The sequence below is a fragment of the Xenopus tropicalis genome, chromosome 6 (genome assembly GCF_000004195.4).
Source record: "Xenopus tropicalis strain Nigerian chromosome 6, UCB_Xtro_10.0, whole genome shotgun sequence".
Classification (NCBI taxonomy): Eukaryota; Metazoa; Chordata; class Amphibia; order Anura; family Pipidae; genus Xenopus; species Xenopus tropicalis.
Window position 1 is genome coordinate 29174199 of NC_030682.2, and position 22242 is coordinate 29196440.

The 22242-nt window shown below is 39.9% G+C and overlaps 2 protein-coding genes across 8 annotated transcripts in view; one reads left to right on the plus strand and one right to left on the minus strand.

Annotated features, from left to right (window-relative positions):
* adam22 (ADAM metallopeptidase domain 22) overlaps nucleotides 1-22242 on the minus strand; it is a 115403-nt gene that overhangs the window by 26701 nt on the left and 66460 nt on the right. For all 3 annotated transcript variants that reach the window (XM_031903285.1, XM_031903286.1, NM_001256227.1), the window contains 9 exon segments: nucleotides 20649-20712; nucleotides 9277-9346; nucleotides 7980-8050; nucleotides 7496-7570; nucleotides 6704-6775; nucleotides 6247-6413; nucleotides 5534-5618; nucleotides 5083-5173; nucleotides 3855-3906 (listed from right to left, as the gene is read on the minus strand). In XM_031903285.1, coding sequence (XP_031759145.1) covers nucleotides 3855-3906; nucleotides 5083-5173; nucleotides 5534-5618; nucleotides 6247-6413; nucleotides 6704-6775; nucleotides 7496-7570; nucleotides 7980-8050; nucleotides 9277-9346; nucleotides 20649-20712 — 747 coding nt within the window.
* On the plus strand, nucleotides 11430-18227 carry cldn12 (claudin 12). Of its 5 annotated transcripts, none has more exons than XM_012964739.3 (3): nucleotides 11430-11519; nucleotides 14502-14630; nucleotides 15295-18227. In XM_012964739.3, the coding sequence occupies exon 3, from the start codon at nucleotides 15319-15321 to the stop codon at nucleotides 16054-16056; it is 738 nt and encodes a 245-aa protein (XP_012820193.1). In that variant the 5' UTR covers nucleotides 11430-11519; nucleotides 14502-14630; nucleotides 15295-15318; the 3' UTR covers nucleotides 16057-18227.

A 22242-nucleotide genomic window follows, 5' to 3' on the forward strand; every position in this document is an offset into this window, starting at 1 on the left:
CTTGGAGCAGTTCTTGTGGGTCACCAGTTCCCAAGTCTAAAGCTGGCCATACACGTACCGATAATATCGTACAAAACCTCGTTTCATGCGATATTCGGTGCGTCTATGGCAAATGGCAAATATCACAGGAGGCTGCGGCTATCGGTCGACTCGCCAATCGGCCAGGTTTAAAGATTTTGATCAGGCGACATAGAAGGCGCCTGATCAAAATCTGCCTTCAGGGCTGAATCAGCAGAAGGAGGTAGAAATCCTATTGTTTCTACCTCCTTATCTGCCGTTTCAGCCCTGAACGTTAGTGGCCGATTGTACGATCTTTCGTGCGACCGATGGTCGCATGAAAGATCGGAAATCGCCACGTGTGTGGCCACCTTTAATCTGGCCATACATGTGAAGATCTGCTTATTTGGAAAGGTTGCCTAATGAGCGGATCTTCACATGTATGGCCAGCTTTAGACCTGGGAGCCGATGACTCGCTCAACTGCCCCAAGCTTAAATATTCAGATATAGCTCTTGTAACATTAAATAAGCGACTGCTGCTACTAACTGATGCTACAGCTCCAACGGATATGAGGAAAGAGACACTGGTTAGCTGAAGCAATGGCCTCACTTGACATTGGCTCATGCTGACTGTGGGCATCTGCCTTGTGCATCTTTTTCCTATATAATCAGAATAAAAGTAGAAGTGGTACAAGCTCTAACTATTATTTATTCCAGCCCTCATTGCTGCTGTCCTCTTTTGAAAAAAACGTTAGTGAGGTGCTCAGTAAAGGGTACCCCAGCTTGTGTGTTAAGAAGGGGAGTGTCAACATGGGGTTAAGATAGAATTACTAGGAGGTACCTACCAACCACCAACCCCCCCCCCCCCGAGAATTTAACCTTTTCTCTAATGCCAGATTGTAGCAAAAGTATGCAAAATTGGTTATTTACTTGAATTTGTGGACATAAAGAGTTTTCGTTGGAGCCCAGGCCTGGACTGGCTATCTGTGGATACAGGGGCTCCTGTAAGATGCCATAGACAGTCACTTTTTATTGGGCTGGTGGATGCTGGTTGGGCCTCTGTATTTGAAGTGCTAGGGCCTATTTTGAATCCCAGTCCAGATCTAGGGGATCTCACTATATCTTATAATACTAGTGGACATTGCCACAAAAATAGCTATTGTTCTGTTGTTTTTATTTAAACCTATAAGAATACAGAAATCTTTTCATGCAAACTTAATGTAACCTGCTACGTAAATTCCCAGACTGCCATATCACTTATATTAGTCCATGCAATAAAAAAGGTTCCGTTCTGTTTATCTTCTTCAGCAATCTATCTCCGCCTACTGGTCTCTGGCAGCAATTACTGTCAGCACTAAATGAATTTATTTTTACACTTTATACACATAACAGTAACCTCATACACACTAAGCAGATCAAGCCATTCTCCCAAAGAAATGCCTGTGGCCACTGCTTTAAGCAGTCAAATTCAATTTTTCCCCATGATGTGTTTGATAAGTGCCGCCACAAATGGAAATTTTAATGCAGTGGAAGTCTAGGGGCGAGTCTTTGTTATGTCACGTGTCTTTTTGCACAACTTCAGATCAGAAAAGAAGACTGGAAATCTGAACTGTATTTTTTAACTGATCATTAACTGCAGGATATAAAATTCCAATAATTAACAAGTCATGCCTACATTTGTTTATTTCAACTGGAGAGTTTACTGTATTCCTGGTACTGAAGAGATTGTCTTTACTTTCTTACAAACAAGAACACAGCCATGCTGCCTTGTCCTGTGCCATACACAATATTATTGAGCAGTAGGGAATGCACTGGTATCATTAAAAATCATTATCAATTATCCATATTAAAAGCTTTTGAAGAAGTGCTGGATGGTCATTTGATGTGTGCACTCTCTCTTTTTAATATGGATAATAAAGAATGATCTTTATTGATACTGGTGCATTCCTTAGTGCTCTATAATACTGTATGTCGTATGGATTATATGGCTGTTGGGAATCCAGCATTCGCACAGCATGGGGAACACCTGGGCCGTTAAGTGCTCCCACCATTTTCATTATCTTTATTATCTTGTCCAATGCCATGGGCTCTATGGCTATAATTAGAGAAATAATCTCACAGGATTCAAATCCTGATTGTCTTCAATAAAAATGATGACCTAGATCTTAACTTCGTTAGCTGGTTCATATACATATTTATTACTTATAGCTTAAATAAGGGGGGAGTACCGTATAAGCAAGGAAAGACATCCCAAAGCAAAACCTTTTTGGTTTGATAAAGGTTTTGGTGTTGAGGTTGGTAAGAAAACATGCTTTTAACATGTTCAAGTTAGCTGGGGCAGCAGAAACTTTCATCAGGTACAGTACAAGGAGCAAGATAAGACATGCAATCAGACTAGCTAAAATAGAGATGGAGAAGGGTATTGACACGAGGAGTAAAATGAATCCCAATTATTTTTAAATATGTAAATATTAAAGAAATTAAGCAATAAGAGGTGGAATCCTTATTATCACAGGGGGGTCAGTTGGTTGATGAGAACAGGGAAAAAGCAGAAATTCTAAACTCTTATTTTTCATCTGTATGCAACTTAGAAGCCAGTTAATGAAGACTTCCCTTGTAATAGACCCAATTCTAGTAATATAGCTATTGATGCATGGGTCACTCAGGAGGAAATTTAAAAGAGACCTGAACATGTAAAGGTAAATAAAGGTCCAGGATCGGATGGTCTCTGGTGAGGCCTCACCTTGAATATGCAGTGCAATTTTGGGCTCCAGTCACTAAGAAGGATATTAATGAGCTGGAGAGGTTAGACTGTCAAGGCCTCACCCAAGGCCACCCCCTTAGATTAGAGGAACAGAACTTTCAGTTGAAGCAGCACAGGTAGTACAGGTATGGGACCTGTTATCCAGAATGCTCAGTTTTCCCCAGTTTTCCGGATAAGGGATCCGGATAAGGGATCTTTCCGTAATTTGGATCTCCATAACTTAAATCTGCTAAAAATCATTTAAATATTGAATAAACCCAATAGGCTTGTTTTGCCTCCAATACGGATTAATTATATCTTAGTTGGGATCAGGTACAAGTTACTGTTTTATTATTACAGAGAAAAAGGAAACAATTTTTTAAAATTAGAATTATTTGCTTATAATCGAGTCTATGGGAGATGCCCTTTACGTAATTCGGAACTTTCTGGATAAGGGATCCCATACCTGTACTTCACATTGAGGGCAGTGAGGTTGGGGAATGCCCTTCCTAGTGATGTTGTAATGGCAGATTCTGTTAATGCCTTTAAGGGGGGCCTGGATGAGTTCTTGAACAAACATAGGCTACTGTGATACTATCTACAACTAGTACAGATATTGTTATACATATATATAAATATATCTTAATGTATAGATATACATTATGGAGTTGTTTGGAAGGGTTAAACTTGATGGACTTTGGTCTTTTTTCAACCCTACTTAACTATGTAACTATGTAACCTTTAATGAAAGTGGTTTTACACGCAACTGACTGTGAGAAAAAGCCCATTGTGCTTACAGACCTAAAAGAGCCCTATTATTTTTATACATACATACATACATACATGAAAGCTGTGCTGCACCTACATGCCTCCCCCATCCCACCCCTCACAAATACAGTGTTGCCGAATGCAGACATCACTGTATATATGAACTATAGTTTGTCAAAACATTGATGGATGCCGTTATATAATTATGGAATAAAGGCAGACATTCTGATTAACTGGGTAAAGAAAGAAACATAAACATTTTCTAAGTTCTTATATTACACTGGCAACAAGCACTGTTTTAGAAATGGAATAAAATTTCCTAGCAGCAACAAATGGTTGTTCCTACCCAATGTCTCCCATGATGCATCCAGACCATGTATCCTCGCACTTGCATTCACCTGTACCAAAAAGTACAATATCATATTATAAATACACACTGAAAGTGCATTACACATACAAACAGAAAACACATTTATCTGATGTATAATTAAATATGTAAAGGGTAACCTTGCTTATTTGGTTTCATGAATCCATTACTTTAACTTACCATTGTTACTCATAGGGCACAGTATACCACACTTGTGCCGATCCCTGGCAAGAAAAGCCATAGCTGTAACAAGGAAGGCGAGAACCTTGCTAAGGTGGCACTTTATCAGGGATACCTGGTAAGTTTAAGAGATTTTTTTTTTTTAACCAATCTCCGGTGGCAAGAGGGCTAGAAGCTGGTGTGGCGCACAGTGCACTTGACCTTATGTCATTATGGGCACAATTAGGGCAAGGTGCAGAGTGGAACTATCATGAGTGCAAGGGAACAGTGTACTTAAAGGAATACTGTCATGGAAAAACATGTTTTTTTTTAAAACACATCAGTTAATAGAGCTTCTCCGGCAGAATCCTTTATTGATATCTAGAACAGTATGGAGCAAGATAGCAGGTATCAGAATAGCACTCAATAGTAAGAAATCCAAGTCCGGCTTGGGACTCCTCCAGTTACATGGGAGTAGGAGAAACAATGGGTTATCTGAAAGCAGTTCTAATGTGTAGTGCTGGCTCCTTCTGAAAGCTCAGACTCAGGCACAATGCACTGAGACAGAACCTACACACCAATAGTACAGCTAAAAAAATACATTTGTTCTGAGAGCAAAGATTTGCACCTGACAATTCTGTTGCCCCTTTTTAGCCCTACTAAGTCTAGAAAATAACACCAGCCTAATCAATAGCAGTCCAGGGGTTGGACTTTTACTTTTTTACTGTTTATTACCTCTAATACTAAAATGCTAAAAAAAAGTGTTTGCAATCAATAATCCTGCCTTGATATTTCTCACACTATACTTTCTAAATAATTGTCCCACTCTGAGCCACTTTAATAAGTGCATTTTCCAGACCTGAGCTAGGACAGTGCAATTGCATACCCTCTGTCCCTCAAATTCCACTTTTGTCATATGGGCCCTTTTCTACACATTTATAATAGCTAAGTAAATGTCTACTGCACATATATATTATAGAATGAACACATAACAAATAGAACATAAAGCAAACCTCAATGAAGGGCTAGAAGATTAACCCACACGTACCACTTAACAGTTTCTTCTTGTCTGAGAATATTCCAAGGTTATGAGCCAGAGACTGAGCCAAAGTGACAGCCATGACATCCGGTTTCCCAAACTGGTAGGAAATCAAAAGGCAAAGGTAAATGGGCAAGTTATTATTTCCCAAACAGCTGTTGTGCGAACATGTAGTCCAAATAAAAAATGTTGGTCATTCTCTTTCCATGTTGACATAAACACAGCAATTAACTGGAAGAGATTGTCAGCCAGATAACAGGTTGACAATTTTATTTTTATTTCAACCATATATACCTGTCACTATTTTATTGCAGGTCTACGGAAAAACATATTGCAGATGGCCAAAAAAACATGCTTCTTATTTTAACATTTTATTTCAACTAAATGTATCTGAAATAACTGCTGGGTCGCCCAAAGAGAGAGTACAAATATGTAATATTAATATAGTAATATTACCTACCTCATTTACACCTCCTCCTTTTAAAAGTGAGCACACTCCACCGATATATGCAGCACCACTGCGGCTACTCTCAAACTGACTTCCCCTTTAAAATATGAACCTTTTTTTTATGAACAAGCACGTAAACATATGTAAACTGTGGCTATTATATGAAGAACAGCTATATATTTCAGGCAGGTGCTGAGTAAATAGATAGCCAAGTCACTTTATTACATGCAGTGGAGGTACACAGTCTACAGGCAAATATACAAACAACTGGAATAAACAAAACTATGTATCAAAACTAAATACAGCATGTGAACAGTGGAATGGTTCTTATAGGTTATCCAAGTCCTAGGTAACAAGCAGGTAAATGATATAGGTAGAAGAGACAACAGAAAAGGCACATGTAAAAAAGAAACATAAAGGTATAGGACCCGTTATCCAGAATGCTCAGGACCAAGGGTGTTCCGGATAAGGGGTCTTTCCGTAATTTCGATCTTCATACCTTAAGTCTACTAAAAAAATCAATAAAACATTAATTAACCCCCAATAGGATTATTTTGCATCCAGTATGGATTAATTATATTTTAGCTAAGAGACATGCTTTCCGTAATTCGGAGCTTTCTGGATATTGGATCCCATACCTGTACCATATAAATACAAATACCTGCATGCCATTTAATGACTTGCACTATAGGAAATGAATGAAGGGCAAATCAATTTTTACTTACGAAAAGAGGTGGACGGCATCACTTTTGTCTTTGATGAAATCTCTTCTGTATTTCATGAACTCCTTTAAAGTTAACAATGGATTTTCGGAGATGCTGAACTTGTTATCAGTTGCCCAGGTTTCCATGGCCACCAGCACTATCCTTGTGTTTAACTGCTCCTTGTATATCTAATACACCATTACAGAGGCATGATACAATAAACAAAGGGGTATGCTAATAAATGACATCTAAATGCAATAAATTACAGAAGAAGGCGTGCCAGGGATGAATTATCTTTAAAACGCAAGAGCTTGCTTTTTCCATATATTAAAAATATATATTATATATATATTATGTTGTTTACAGCTTCGGCAACCAAGCTAAGTGGTTAGCTACAAAGGGCATATTACTAGTATTAGCGGTGTGGTAAGTAAATGACCCTCTTGTTTGCACAGATATGAAAGCAGTTTATACTCACTAAATCTGCCATGTTCACAACGGACTTGGCATAGCTGTTTGTGTGACCAACTGATAAGCGGTGTTTTTTGTACTGTGCAGAAGAAGAAAAATAATTAGATTACTGGGAGTCAGCAATTCCATTTACATAACAAATTAATAAGGTCTATATCCTATTTGGTACAAATAAAATATAATGTACATATATTGGCAGTATAATATTCTAACAAAATATAATATTCTAATAAAACCTGCTAAAATGAAAATATTTATATGGGTAAAATTAGACTACTATTTTGTCCCCCTTTCTCCCCAGTTCCCATCTACCTGTCCCAGGTTCAACCTAATGCACCCCAATTCACAATTCTGAGCCCCCTGGAATCCATGGGGCCAGGACAACCACCTAAATTGCCCTTATGGTAATCAGCCACTGGACTTACTACTACACCTTCTACAGGCATGGCTGGAATATGCAGTCTATACTCAGTGTTAGGCTGGGGTATCTGGGGCACACTGAGGCTTCCACCTCAGTAGCCCCCCACTCCAGTAACTAACTCTTCCACTTATCAAACCAGCCTGCCAGCCTCCACCCCCCATGTGGCGCATACCTTTTACTTTATCCTTTCGGCCATGATCAGGGGGGTGAGGGTGAAGAAACCAAAAGTTCATAGTGGGGAGCAGGGCTGGGTCAGTGGGGCTCACCAGGGTCGGGGTCTGCCGGCTCAGTCTGACCCTGTCTACAGTTTATCTATCACTGTTATTAAGAGAAAAGGACCTGACAAGCAAACTATATTTTCAAGATGATATACTGTACCATTAAGTGATCATTAACGATCATAAGTTCAACATATTTGGTTTCATCTTCAACATTGCGTGGATACCGCCGAGTCTGGAATCAGGACAGAAATAAAATGATAATAAAGTTCATGGACTAATATCAACATTCTACATGATGTATGTATGTATGTATGTATATCTTTATTTATAAATCGCTACGTATGTACACATCACTGTACAGTAGAATACATTAATACAAACAGGGGGTTATTAAGATACAGACACAAATACGCAAATATAAGTGCTGCAGAATGTCAGTTGACAAAGGTTGAGATTTTCCGTGTAAACATTTATTAGCTACAATTATAAACTCCATGGCAGTGATTATTTATGAATATCCTAGAAACAGAATAAGAACTGGATGCTTTGCCTCCAACAGTGTTTTTTGATGAATGTGTTACATGCTGATTGACTGCTAAAGGTTACAAGAGAAGGTTAGTTCTAAAAAGTGGGACACTCACCTGCCTTTTTTTCCTTTGGTTTCTTGTTTGCTGGCTAAGCCTTGGTGATGTGTCATTCAGTGGCCAGAATTCTAAATCAGAAAAAGATTATATAGATTATACAGCAACTATTACAATGTGTTGGATCTTGGCTTAAAGTGCAAGTGTTGTATGTGGAACTCTGTCTGGACTTCTGATTGTGGATACATTTAATTGATTGTTATGGATATGTGAATAGGCACAAATTTGTCCAGTTTTAGTAAATGAGTGCAAGAGCATGCTACCCATGTAGGTAAGAACCAGCGTAGGAAGGAATATTTCTGATAATCAGGGGTTAAAATATGTAGCTTTTTGTACCTATATGCCAGGCACATTTTGGAAATATTAACATGAACATTTTATTTAGATGAAACAAATTTGATCTGAATCATCATTCAGGTTAGTAAATCCAGAACAATCTGGAAACTGATGAATCCATAATGATCATTTATGAGTCTGGCCCAATGTGTAATGTTTAAGTAATCAGAATTGGGCTGGAAAACTGTAAATTAATTTAAAAAAAGTTACAGTAACATTTTTGCCTGCAGAGGGAGAATGAATGCCCTGGTATTTATGTGCCTCTCTACTTCTTTCCAGACATAGAGAAAGTAAGTGGAATATATTCCTGTGCAATATCTTGTCTATATAATCCATGTGACAGAAGTTGGTAAAGATGGCGTCCCCGAACCCTGCTGCACAACTCTGCAAATAGAGACAAGGGGGAGCCCTGGGTTTTTTAAGACCATCAATGTAGTTGGGGAAGGGGCAGGGGTCCTATGCGGCTGTACTAAGATTGGAGATAAATATCACCGGTAATGTTACCCATAGCAACCAATGAGATATTTGCTTTCTAATTTGTAGGTGACTGCAGTGTTGGACTGGCCTACCAGGATACCAGGAAAACTCCCGGTTGGCCCAGGTGTCAGTGGGCCCTCTTGCTTCTAACTATTTGGCCAATTGCATGGTCATTTCCTATTTCTGTATGGGAAAAAGAGATGTAAGGATAGAGAAAAGAGACTTGGATAATGAAGAGGTTGAGGTAGGAGAGGAGGAATAATAGTTTAGAAAGTGGGCCTGTGGTCCAAAGTTTTCTGGTGGGCCCCTGGCATCTCAGTCCGACACTGAGTGACTGTTCATATCTAATTGCTGGTTACTATGGGCAACATCAGCGGCAATATTTATCTCCAGTCTTTGAAAACACACCCCAAAATCCTAGGCTAAGGGTTTACTTCTCCTAAAATGACAATTTATACTAAAGAGTAAAACACCAGAAACTTACCAGATGGCAGCTCATCTATAGGAAATTCAAGTACTTTTGATTTATATACAGAATGGAATTGATAGTCCTCCTAGAAAATAAAAGAATTTAAAGAATCAAAATAATTTACAAAACTGACTGAATCCATAAGGTGTAGGACAGGGATGTAAATACCATCATGTATCATACTAATTAGATGGGGGTAGTTGATATTTCGGGAACATACCAAATAAAGTTCCCCTGCTCCCCAACTCACAGTGGCAGGATCTTTGGGCAGCAAACAGCTGTCGAAGATTTAACACAGCAAGACGTTTGCTTATATGGAATAAATTCCACAGGGGATTGTGATCAGATTTTCTAGATCAGAATTTATCTTATCTTGTCATAAAACTCAACACACAATATTTTGTAGGATCCTACAAAATCTGATCTCCATAGGCTTTAATGTAAAGTTGGATCAGATTAAGTCTGATGGTGTGCTTTGTTCCTGCATCTACATATGACAATCGTATTTCAGTCAGAAAAAAAAGTCTGTCAGACACCATCAAATTTTTTCTTTTTGGATAAGGATGCAGCATGCAGCATTCCCTTCCGGCAAGGGTTGTCCCATCAGATGGCAATCCCTTCATGTGGTTTACACATCAGATTTTTGTATCAGTTCCATTATATTTTCACCCATGCAACTACATCCAACTTGTAGAATGCATTTTGTTGATCCAGCACCACCCTACAATATCTCCCCTGTAGTTTAGCCCTAAGGCTAATGCCATACGGAGCGTATTCACAGCAAGCTGAAAAACACTTGCAGAGAATATGCTCCTACGCTTGAAAATCATCTTACCTGTGACTGCACCCAATAGCATTGAATATGCTCGGGCACAGGCACATGTAGCCGAAATCCCCCTTATCTTTTCTGACAGAATCAAATGTCGTGTTAAAAGGGAACACCATGAAAAAGCTGCATATTTTTTAAATTATTTATAATGCAAAGTTGCTTGAAATAATGTTTCCTTTTCAAAAATCTTAAGTTGTGTTTGGAGTTCCCCATTAAAAAAGAGCATAAGGAGGTGACAGAAAAGACAAACTGTAAGCTAGATGTTCTTCTCACACATTTAAAGTGTGATATTTGTATATAGCATTAATATAGTCTGCAGCACTCTATATTCATATCACTCCCTGCCACAGCAGAGCTTACAATCTAAGGTCCCTGTAATTGCTTCTTGGTTATGCGCACAAAAAAAAAATCTTGTGTATATTTTTGATTTTCTTTACACCAAATTCTTTCTAAGCACCACAACTTGTTGTTGTGCACTAGCTTCAAGTTAGTGGGGGCATTGGTCCCTATCCCATTCACACACAGAGTATGGTCAGTGTTATAAGGAGCCAATCAAACTGCCTGGGTATTTTTGGAGCGTGGAAAGCAAAACACACATAGACATACAGAAAACATAACCTTTCCCTTTGTAGATTGTAAGCTCTTTTGGGCAGGGCTCTCTTCCCCTGTTGTATTGGTTACTGATTGCTTTATATGTTACTCAGATTGTAAGCTCTACGGGGCAGGGACCTCCTTCCTACTGTGTCTCATACCACATGGCACTAATATATATACATATATGTATTTATTTATTATATCACTTGTCCTCCCTGTGTGTAATTTTGTATTCTGTAAGACTGTACAGTGCTGCGTACCCTTGTGGCGCTTTATAAATAAAGTTACACATACATACATACTCTGTATGTCCAGTGTATGAAACCCACTTATTGTACAGCGCTGCAGAATATATTGGCGCTTTATAAATAAATGTTAATAATAATACCATAACAGCTTATTACAGATTTGATAACAGTTGTAATTCAGCGAGCATAAATACATCGACATTATCCCTCATAACAATCAGTCATGGAACGTTCTAAAAGCCCAGATAGGCAGGGGGGTGGTCGCTGTTATACTTTTATCATCAAAGGAATTCTAAATGTTCCAGAGCATAATATAATATAGTATAACATGGCCTCATCCCCAACCATTCCCAGACAGCATCCTAGCCTCACACAACAGGTAAACGGGACTTCAACTCGATTTCCCTAAACAAGCGCTGGAGTACGATGCATTGTGGGAAACGTAGTTCCAAGCACAGTACTTGCAGCTGGAGAAATTTTTGGCGAAACTACAATCCCCGGTATGCTTGGGTTTAGCAAACTGCGCATGGTCAGAGTGCTGTGTGGGAGACCGAGCGCTTAGCTCGCTGCTTGTTCCTTGCTGGCTGGTAGGTTCTTTAGCCTTTTCTTGCATTTCTATTCCTTGCCTCCCTGTTCCCTCGGCATATCAATATGCCTATCGATTATCACGCAGAATATGCGCTGCTGCCGGCGCAGACCCGTACTGCGGCCCTCGGTTAGCGCACCTCCCCCGTCTGCCTGCTAGAGATTAGGCACCTCCAGTACGCCGCTCAGTTTATTAGGGATGTGCTGCTGCCATAGATCGACAGCTACAAGTCCCAGCATGCCTCTGCTAGATTAACTGGAGGGGCCAGCCAGTGCATACTGGGAGTTGTGGGGGCTGCCAATGATGCCTAGCAATTCTATGTTATATATATGCAGGGGTGATTTTTGGCTAGAGCAGAAAAGGCAGTGGCTCCTATCCAACTGCAACACAGGGGCCTTTGCCGGTAAAACACAGATAAAAGTACATGAGAGAGTTTTTGGTGAGTAAAGCCCACCCTATAATCCTTATTGTCTTTCTCCTATTAGGCCTATGGCACCTGGGGCTATTATCCTACTGCCAGTGGGTTGCTGGGAGTTGCAGCCAGTGGGTTGCTGGGAGTTGCAGCCAGTGGGTTGCTGGGAGTTGCAGCCAGTGGGTTGCTGGGAGTTGCAGCCAGTGGGTTGCTGGGAGTTGCAGCCAAACAGCTGCTGCTGGGTTGCACGCTGGCTATCCCTGATTTATCTTTGTTTGCCCCCTCATATGGGTCCCTGAAGCTATCTATCTGTCTTCCCCACTATATTCATATATATCATTAATGTAAGATTCTCTGCACTTCCCCAAAGCCGCCTGTGATTTGCTGTAACTGGGGCACTGTTATTAATCCTACTAATTATCTCCCTGTCCTCATTTTATATAGCACTCTCTCCAGCCGTATATATTTGCTATTAATATCATTGTATCTTACTGTGAACTTTAACTCTTTTTGAATGGATAACAGGCTGAGTCAGGTGGCTGTGGTTCCTAAAATACTATTCTGGGCTGCAAAATAAATAAATACATTTTTGGTGGATTCAACTCTTCTTTTTCAATAGCTTCCAGCAATATTAAACCTAAGCATCTTTATAATGAGAGTGGTTAATTGCCACTGTTATGTGAATCATTTGCTAATTATTGGCTTTTATATAAACTTGGTCTAGCTGTATCATCGCAACAGTGACAATCCCTGTCTGTAATTTGGCCTATGCTACTCAGTGTTGCAACAAGGGTGCAAGTTTTACCTGTGGGGCTCAGTCCTCTTATTCACTAAACCATTCGAAGCCCATGACAGCTGTAGCCCTGCTTATTAATGCGCTGCTTGTTGATCTTGGCATAGGCTACCCAGCTACATGTGGCTTGGTTATAGCACTCAGTTACACTGCCCTATACAGTATAGGCTCAGCTTGTGGGACAAATCTGTAATACTAATTAGTACTGGATACAGGATTAAAATCTCCATATGGGATTCACAGGCTTTTGGTTGGTGGGATCAGTTACTATGAAAACCAAATAACATATACCATTTCTTAGAATTAAAAGGCCCTGTTTGTTTGGGGCACTAAAACACTTTGGACAAAACAAATAGAATACACTCAGTGGCTTAATGCAGCTTCTCCCAGTAAATCATTAACATTCTTCCTGCCATGGGTAATACACTGAACATAGAGAAATAATCCCAACAACAACTGTGAATGGCTTTAGCCTCTCCAATTGCTTCTGGCAGTTTATCCCCAGTTGTTTTTAAAATCTATTTTATAAAGAAGATACAATTTTGCTTCCCTTGGTGTTGGTGATTGGGCACACATTTTATCCCCACTGTTGGCAGCTCTTTGGGTAGCTAGGGGTTAAAGGTTAAACAGCGGCACAGTGAGGTACGTGGGCACCCCCCCAACAGCAGTTATGTCTTTCAGAAGGAGCCTTCTATCTGCACCAGAGGTTCTGCCTTTTCATTGGTTTATTGTTACAAAGGAAAACCATTAGTGTATATGCATGGCTTGTAGATTGTAAGCTCTTTTGGGCAGGGCTCTCTTCACCTCTTGTATCTGTTATTCATTGCTTTATATGTTACTCTGTATGTCCAATGTATGCCCAACCCACTTATTGTACAGCGCTGCGGAATATGTTGGCGCTTTATAAATAAATGTTAATAATAATGGTATGAATATCACAGAACCCTATATCTGAGAGTTACAAAGTATTATAGTAGCTAAATGTGAAAAAAGCCATGCACATGAAGTTCAACCTTTTACATAAAAAAAATTCTACCTTACTGGGAGGAATTCTTAAAGCTCAGCCAGCAAGTATCAGCATGTTCATAATAATATACATTCCCTAATATACTGGAGAGTAAGTAGCAGGCATATACTTGTATAAGTAATAGGTAACTTGCAGGGAATCCAAATGGAGGAGCTGCTGGGCACATAAAACTAGTACAGAAACTCCATTCTCTAGATGCCAGCTACTCGGAGGGGCAACTTTTGCATTTGAGGAAATGCCCCGCAGGCTCCCCTTCCCAGATTACTAGGGATTTGGCACTTATCTGTATAGTGACTAATTATACGGCTGGGTTTGGGAAGGTTCTCTGCCCTGCACACACCCAGCATAGGGGAGGAACAGAAACTGCCAGCTAAGTAAATAATATTCAAGGTGATGCTATTACATTGCCTCATTTCTAACCCCACCCTATAGTGTTAAAAAGCTTGTTTTAATCCTTTTTAAGTGTAGCTTCTAAAAAAGAAAAAAAAAGTTAAGAACAGTATTTCTACCTACTTAGCTTGAGCGGTGCATTGCTAATGTGTGATATGAGCTTATATTTCAGTGGGACCTTGGCAGCACATTTTATTTATTATGGCTCCTCGGGGGCTGGAGATTTAGTTGAGAAAGTGCCCCTTCAAGGGACGTACTATGAGGGCAGTATCCCACACCCGACCCTAACCTGTAATATATTGCCATTGTGGGACCCGTACCTAACCTGTACCCACGTCTTTCCACTCTGTATGCTCCTTAGGTTCCAAGGCAGGGAAACTCTGGGAGCTGAGGAAGAGTTTACTTCCCCAATCTGACTCGCACCAAACCCGAACACAGAATGGTCACCCAAATTTTAACTGGAACCCAAGGGTAAACCATCACTACTGGGGTGAGACGGCAGCATGACGCTGTATCCAAAACTGGTGCAGTTTTTCCTGTACAGGAGCACCAGCCTGTGGAAAAACCGATGTATTTCACTGGGGGTGCTGAATATATTTGCACTCCCCAGTGAATTAGACTTTCCTTGTGATATCATGGATTGGCAGAATAGGAGCCTGCTCAGCTTTGTAGATAGGGCAAAGTGAAATTTACAAAATACTGCTAATCACGTAGTATAAAGGCAGGTATTAAAATGCTGCTAATTGAAGCACCTCTTTTAAAATCAAAAGATGACATGGCTGAAGTGTGGGAAGGGGTCTCACATTCATTTATAGGGCATACCCTGCTAATGTAATGTGACTGATATCAGGCCTGTGAAGATCACAAACATATGAAGGCTGTTGGCCTGCGTTTGCTTTTCCAGTCATGAAGTCTGGCACTTGCTGGTTTAGTGAACAATATGTACGTGGGAGTTCTCTGCCGCAGTGATACACTGGTGTTCTTTCCTCCCACCCAGCCTGCACTTACAGCTCATCATGGAATACTGTTCTATTCATGGACAAGGGTAAATCTGCTATGCATTGTAGAAAAGTGATACATTTCTGTGCAGTGGTTAATTGTGGGAAAAAGAAAATGGGGCATCATTTTTACATTGTCTCTCTTTTCCTTGCCAGCCAGAACTTTCAAGAGAGACCATAATGGGCTGTCAGGAAGTCCACGCAGTGACCTTATTCGCCTTCGTATGCGGGACAGCCTCCATCTCGGGGCTCTTTGCTGCCACTCTGCTGCCTCAGTGGAGGCAAATGAAACTTTACACGTACAACCGGAATGAGAAAAACCTGACTGTTAGCATTGGGCTGTGGGTGAAATGCACACGCTTGGAGTGGAGCAGGGAGTGCATGATGTATGACATGGAGTGGTACGCAAGCGTGGATCAGCTGGACATCCGTGTTCTGCAATTCGCTCTGCCCTTTAGCATCCTGACCGCTGCCTCGGCACTCATATTGTGTCTGACTGGAATCTGTAACACTACCTTTACCTCCGGTGTGCCAAACCTAAAGCTTGTCAAATGCCTCGTTAACAGTTCTGGGTGCCATCTTGTGGCAGGGCTGTTATATATACTAGCAGGTATCATGAGCATTATGCCATCCATCTGGTCTGTGTTTTACAACAGCGTTCTAAACACCAAGTACGGGCCCTACTTTACTTACGACATTGCAGTTTTTGTGGCTATTGGCAGTTCTGGGGGCATGTTCTTTACTGCTGTCCTGCTGTTTCTGTGGTATTGTGCCTGCAAATCTCTGCCCTCTCCATTCTGGCAGCCCTTGTATTCCCACGTCCCTAGTATGCACAGCTACGTGCCCCCGTCCTACCAGTCTCGCTCCCGCATGTCAGCCATTGAGATAGACATTCCCGTTGTTACACACACTGCCTAACGTTAGCATGGTATGCCTGTGCTTATGGACTTTCATGGTACACCTCACTTTTGTGTATATATATATTATTTTTTTTGTACATATTAGGATTCCTTCAATTTGTTTCCACTTCTCTTTTTTTCTTGTGTAACCTGCTAAGGTAGTACTTACAGTATCCCAACAGTGCTATGATTTGTTGATCCAACTTGGACACAGATCTAAGAACAATAACCTCCCTGTAAATAATGCCTTAGGATTACTTAACCTAAAATACTAGCTGCCCTGATATAAAAATAAATAGAAATATAAAAAAAAAAAAAAATTTAGTGGGTAATATAACAGGAGCAGTGGTTGCTCCAGGTCTAGTAAACCACTAGACCAGATGTTTGCTTTCTCTGATTGGCTGCATTTCTAGAACTGGTGCAGACTTATTTATACATTACCCCAATACTGTTTATCATGGGAGGGTAGAACACACAATACTTTTTAGCCTTTACAAGCAGACTGTATTCATATGGGATTTCTCAAAACTGATCCAAGGGCTTACTCTGAGCGATAATTATAAAATATGGTTATAAATGATAATATTGCCAACCATTACTGTGTGTGTGGGCAGCTATAGCCACAGGACGTTTGGTAGGAATGGGAAAATGGTCTCAAGAATGACTGTGCCATCTACTCTTGCATGCTGGGATTATATAATCCGGGTTTAGGGCCTGTTGGATTGGCCTCTGCTTTTTAATGCTAAGTGACTTTAGTGCCAATTCCCGATTGGCAAAGGTACAATAACACTGAATTATTTTTTCTTTTGATGAACTGAAGCAAAATAGTAATTGACCTGTATCTGTAACACTATAATACAGCAACACGTTACTTTTAGTAGTGTAAGTTTGTAATAAGAGTCAGTATGTATATTTATTGTTAATTGGAAAGCTTAATTTTTATGCATTTGTATTTAAAGTTGTTTCAGCTACAAATATGAAACTAGCACCCCTCGTTCTCCCTAGGTTGTAGCATCCAGAACTAGCCATTGATTGAGAGAGGATGCTGGGAATTATAGTTTATCCGTGCTGGAAGACTACCATCTATTCTTTATCTAGTAGGGATTATTGTATATTTTATGCTGTGACAAGTGTTTACAGAAGTAGACTAAATCACTGGTGTTCTGTTTAGTACTGGTTTCTCAAGTGCATTCCTATAAAATGTCTCTTTTCTATTTTGTTTGTTCTGTTCCAGTACAGTATATTGAGCAAAACTGCTGCTAAATGAATTGTGTAATGCACTGTAGATAATCTTACGTATCTGCCTTTAAATTGTGTGCTTGTATCATGCATTAAAGGCAAACTCATTTTTGGGGGAAAAAAGCTGATTATTTGTGCCTGTGAGCCTATTTTATAGAGTTCTAGTTGGGTTGTTCCCCCAAATATGCATTATTGTAACCTAATTCTGTATAGGCTGTAAGATTTTTATACTACAGAATAATAATAATGTGGTGTGTTATTACTTTATATAAATGTGAAACATAAAACAGCATTGCAGTAAAGAGGCTTTGTTTACCTTCCCCTTTCTAGAATAGAAATAGGATTTTGTGTTCTCTTTACAATACACATTTTGCAGTGACTTATTATTTTTAATCTACAGTACATTCCCTTTCTGTATACTTTTTATTTACATATCATGCTGCCATGTGTCATGTTATAAGGATAATGTCCCACAGGGTTATTAGTCGCCTGCGGTTAAATCTGGGCAACATATCTACCCAGAATGCTTTCTTACTGGCTATAAAGTGAATCGCTGGGGGCAAAACATAAGCAGCGCCTCATTTTCCAAAGTTGTCTGAAGTTTTCTCAGGTGACTTCAGAAAACAAAGTGCAGCAAATTTTGAGCAGATATCGGTCGGTCCCCATACACACACAGATAAGCTCGGACACAAGCAAGACATGGGGCTAGGGTACATGGTAAAACAGGATATTTCCTTCTCTAGACTCTGCAGTAAAACTGCATGATGTATATATCTCTCTGCTGCACATGGCTGGGAATTGTGCTGCTTTTGGTATCGATGTATTTCATGTGCTCAGTATATATGTGCACCTTTTATGACTACACGAGTCCATTTCTGTGCCACTAATGGGCTAGTATGTAATTATTACTGTGCTATTGGCACGCGCTCAATAAAAACTTTTTTAATACATAATAGATTTCACTCTTTTTCTTAAGTGCCGCTAATTGGTAATGTTATTCTTAAAGGATGTCAAAAATAAGTTTCTGCCTAATAAAAGAAAACATAATTCTAAGCAAATTTCCAATATGAATTTATTAAAACTGTTTTAGTGGTTTAAAGGTTATTTGTAAATGTAATTGCTATTGAAAACCGCATTTTCTGAACTCCTGGTTGACTTGGCTAGGTGTGTATGTTTTTAGCAACATATAGCACTTAATAATCTTATGTAGAGCCATTAATATCCTGTAAATTATATCCTTATAAATAGTGCATAGCGATGTCATTTCTGTCACATGACTCACTAAAACTTGTGGATTACAGTAAATAATGTACCCCTGTTGTAACATAGGAAATTAGAAGAGACCTCAGAGTTCCATGACCTGTATAAAAGCACTCTGCCTTCAGCTTTCTCCTTAGTGACTTATAATATCCTTATTTTACCGTAGAGGGTAAATTAGTCATTATATAAATAAATACTTTTCTAAGCATCTTCAACCATTGTTTTCAGCTCCCATGAAAGTAAAGGGAAAGGCGGTGTTTTAACTACAGAGTGAATAGTGTGTCATGTCACTATTGTATGATTTGTGTTTTTAACACAACTTATTGCTTTGGGTTTTTATGAAAATCAAATAAAAGTCAAGGTTTAAACAGAATGTCCCTAACATTTGGGAAAATATGTGCTCTAGTCCTGATAGGTCATGCACCACTTTTACCCAGTGTTACCTAACCAGTGGCTCACTAGCAAACATGTTGCTCCCCAACCCCTTGCATGTTGCTCTCAATGCCCCCAAACCGGGTGCTCATTTTTGAATTTCTGATAAGAAGGCAAGTTTGGTAGCATAAAAAAACAAATATAATGCTACACAGAGGCTTCTATAGGCTCCCAATCCACATAGGGGCTGCCAAATAGCCAATTATAGCTCTTATATGCACCCCAGGAACTTTTTCCATGCTTGTGTTGCTCCCCAACACTTTTTCCATTTGAATGTGGCTCACTGGTATCAAAGACTGGGATCCCTGGCTTAACCCAATCTGCAGCTATTAGTAATAACTGATTAATGTTGCCTTTGGCACATATGTTGGTGTGGTGCTAAAGTTGCATTTCAGAAGTCAGAGGCTGATCCCAATTGCTATCTAACCTTGTAGTCTCCCTGGCACTTACAGAGTTAAGTCAGTCATTTTGCTGAAAAGAGGCAGCCGGGAGTCACCCTCATTGTAAAATGCTATATGTAGTAAATGTGTATACTGATCCAACAGGAAAATTAAACCTGCCCAATTGACATCTGGTCAATTTTTGGCCAGATATTGGTCGGGGGTCCCTATACACAAGCAGAGAAGGACCCAAGTCGGTAGCTTAAATCTGCCTGTGTATGGCCAACTTTACAACACTGACACCATATGTCAGATCACTAGTGGCTCAGTCATTTTGATGGACCCAGCAATCCATTAATCCAAAGGCCAGGCATACCTTAGCTTATACCTTAGCTTAGCCAATCCTGCCTTCCATTAGTGACTCATAAAGCACCCACAGATTTTTTTCAGGTCCAGTTTAAATTAGCATCACGTGGACTAGCAGCAGTGGCCAAAAAGCAATTTTGCAACAATGGCTCTCACACACATCTCCCCCTATCACACTAGTACAACAAAAACTCCATTACATATTTCATCTTGACTAGATAGAAACTTTGACCATTAAAGAAAAATACACCAAAACATTTTTTGACACATGGAAACATACATAACTTCTCTACCTCAATCTACAAAACACCTAACAATACTAGTGTTTCAACACACCACCTGGTACAGCACTGAAATACTTTGAAACAACCCATTAGTGAATGAGGCAGAGCAGACACTGTTGCATTCAGACCCCCAGAGGACATCTTTGGCGTATAGAACCCGCAGGAGTCACCATATTGACAGATTACTGACTAAATTGAACCAGGAAGGATTGCTACTACCTGCAAATTCCTAATAAGAATATTGAATTTTTAAACAGTTTGATATTTTTTTTGAGGGACAGTTCATATTTTGTAGACTGTAAAACTCTCAGGTTGAAAAGGGGCAGTCAGGTTTAGGAACTTTGGGTAACAATTACTTACAAAAGTAACTCTATCAGTGAAAAATGATCACCATGACCTATAGGGACAGTTAGTCAACATGTATAATCAAGAGACAGAGCACAGCTAGCCAACTGGTGCCTCTACTGTCTTTGCTGAACTGTAACTTCTGGCATCCAAACACAGCCAGTGAGTAGCCATGGGATGTTAGCCGTTGCAGTTCAGCAATAGCTGGAAAGGACAGTTTGACTCTTCTTGCTATAGGCTTGTTTCTGGGTGGTGGAGACCCAACTGGCTGGTGCATAAGCAGTTGAAATGACCCACTCACTTACATTTGGATTGTACTTCTCTCCTGGTTCAATAAGATACGTATGGTTTCCATCACAGAACATCCCACTGTCAAAATAAAAATGTTTGAAATGACACAAAGATCAGATTTAACTCAAGATGCAGAAATGGCTTTTATAAACATATGGTATCATAATAGTAACAGTTAGGTTGTTAGGTTCTGTTTAGCTTTACCTTTACTGAATTATATATGGTAACCCTACCAGTAAATGTACTTACATTCTGCACTTTACCACTATGTGGGGCATGCCATGCAAGTAAAGTTGGACATACTACTAACTGACAATATGCAGGGCTTTATTTTCCTGTGCTTAGAAGTTTTGACTGCCAGTTTTAGTGGTCTGCCCACCTGTGCCAATATAGCAAAAAAAAAAAAAAAAAAAAAATATTGCATGACCGAAAAATTCCCCAGCCTGCCACAGGATACATGCGGCTTAATCTGGCGGTGTAGCTGAGGCATGTAAAGTCTAGCAAACCCATACGCGTATATGCACATCACTGAAGGAAGGGGATGGACTGGGGTCCAATAGGCAACTGCAGGACCTAGAACTGCAGACCTACTGATATGGCTTTGCTTGATCAAGTTGGCAAAATTATGGCCTGCTGAGTCTTGTTGGGTCAAATACTGATCAGGATGGATAAAAAAAAAAAGTAGGCAATGGCTTCATCAGTTGTTCATGCATTCCTCTCTCCTGGACAGAATGCAGAGGACCCCATATGATCATTGACTTATAAATGTATAAATCTAATCTGATCCACCATTTGTGTGGCCACATCAGGTAAACATGGGCAGAGGTATCGACATACAAGTGTTGGGTTGGGGGTGGTAGCTGTTTTTTAAGCCTGCCTGCCTGCCTAACCAATTATTGGATTTTGCTTTCTGAAGCCTGCCTTAAAAAGCCAGAGAGAAATCTGCAAAGTAGACATCAATACAATATCCTAATTACTGGCCAGATGGTATTACATATCTGCAAGCAAAACAATAACAAATCATCCCAATGTTATCATAACTACAACTGAAATAGCAGTGCCAAGAATCTCTGGAGCATTCAGTGGGTGTCCACACTGTTCTTTTCTCCTACAGTTATGCCACGGTGTTGGGAAAAATATCCTTCCCCCAAATACCAATATCCGGTGTAGGACATTTTATTTCTATGGGTCACACAAGGAAGAATGAAATATACAGACCATTGTAGCACGGTCCATCTGATGGCCATTAACAATGTTCTAACTGCACAGGGCTAAACCAAATAAATTTCCTACTGCAAGATAACCAGGAGATGGCAGCAGTCGGCTAAACTGTAGGTAGCGAAATCACAGTCCTACAGGTCTCACCAGGATTTTTTCATAACTACATTAAATTTAGCAAAACCAGAGGGAAAACAAATTAATTATAGATCAGAATTGTGTGCCATTCTTCCATGCCCTGATATTAGAAGTTGGGTGGGATTTATCTGAACAAAACCAGCAATGTAATCTGTAACTATATAGAAATGTAGGCTGAAGGGTTTGGCTAGGGACCACATTTACATGCTAGTAGGGGCCACTCTCTCACCCTCTGGGCTGCCCGTGCTGCTG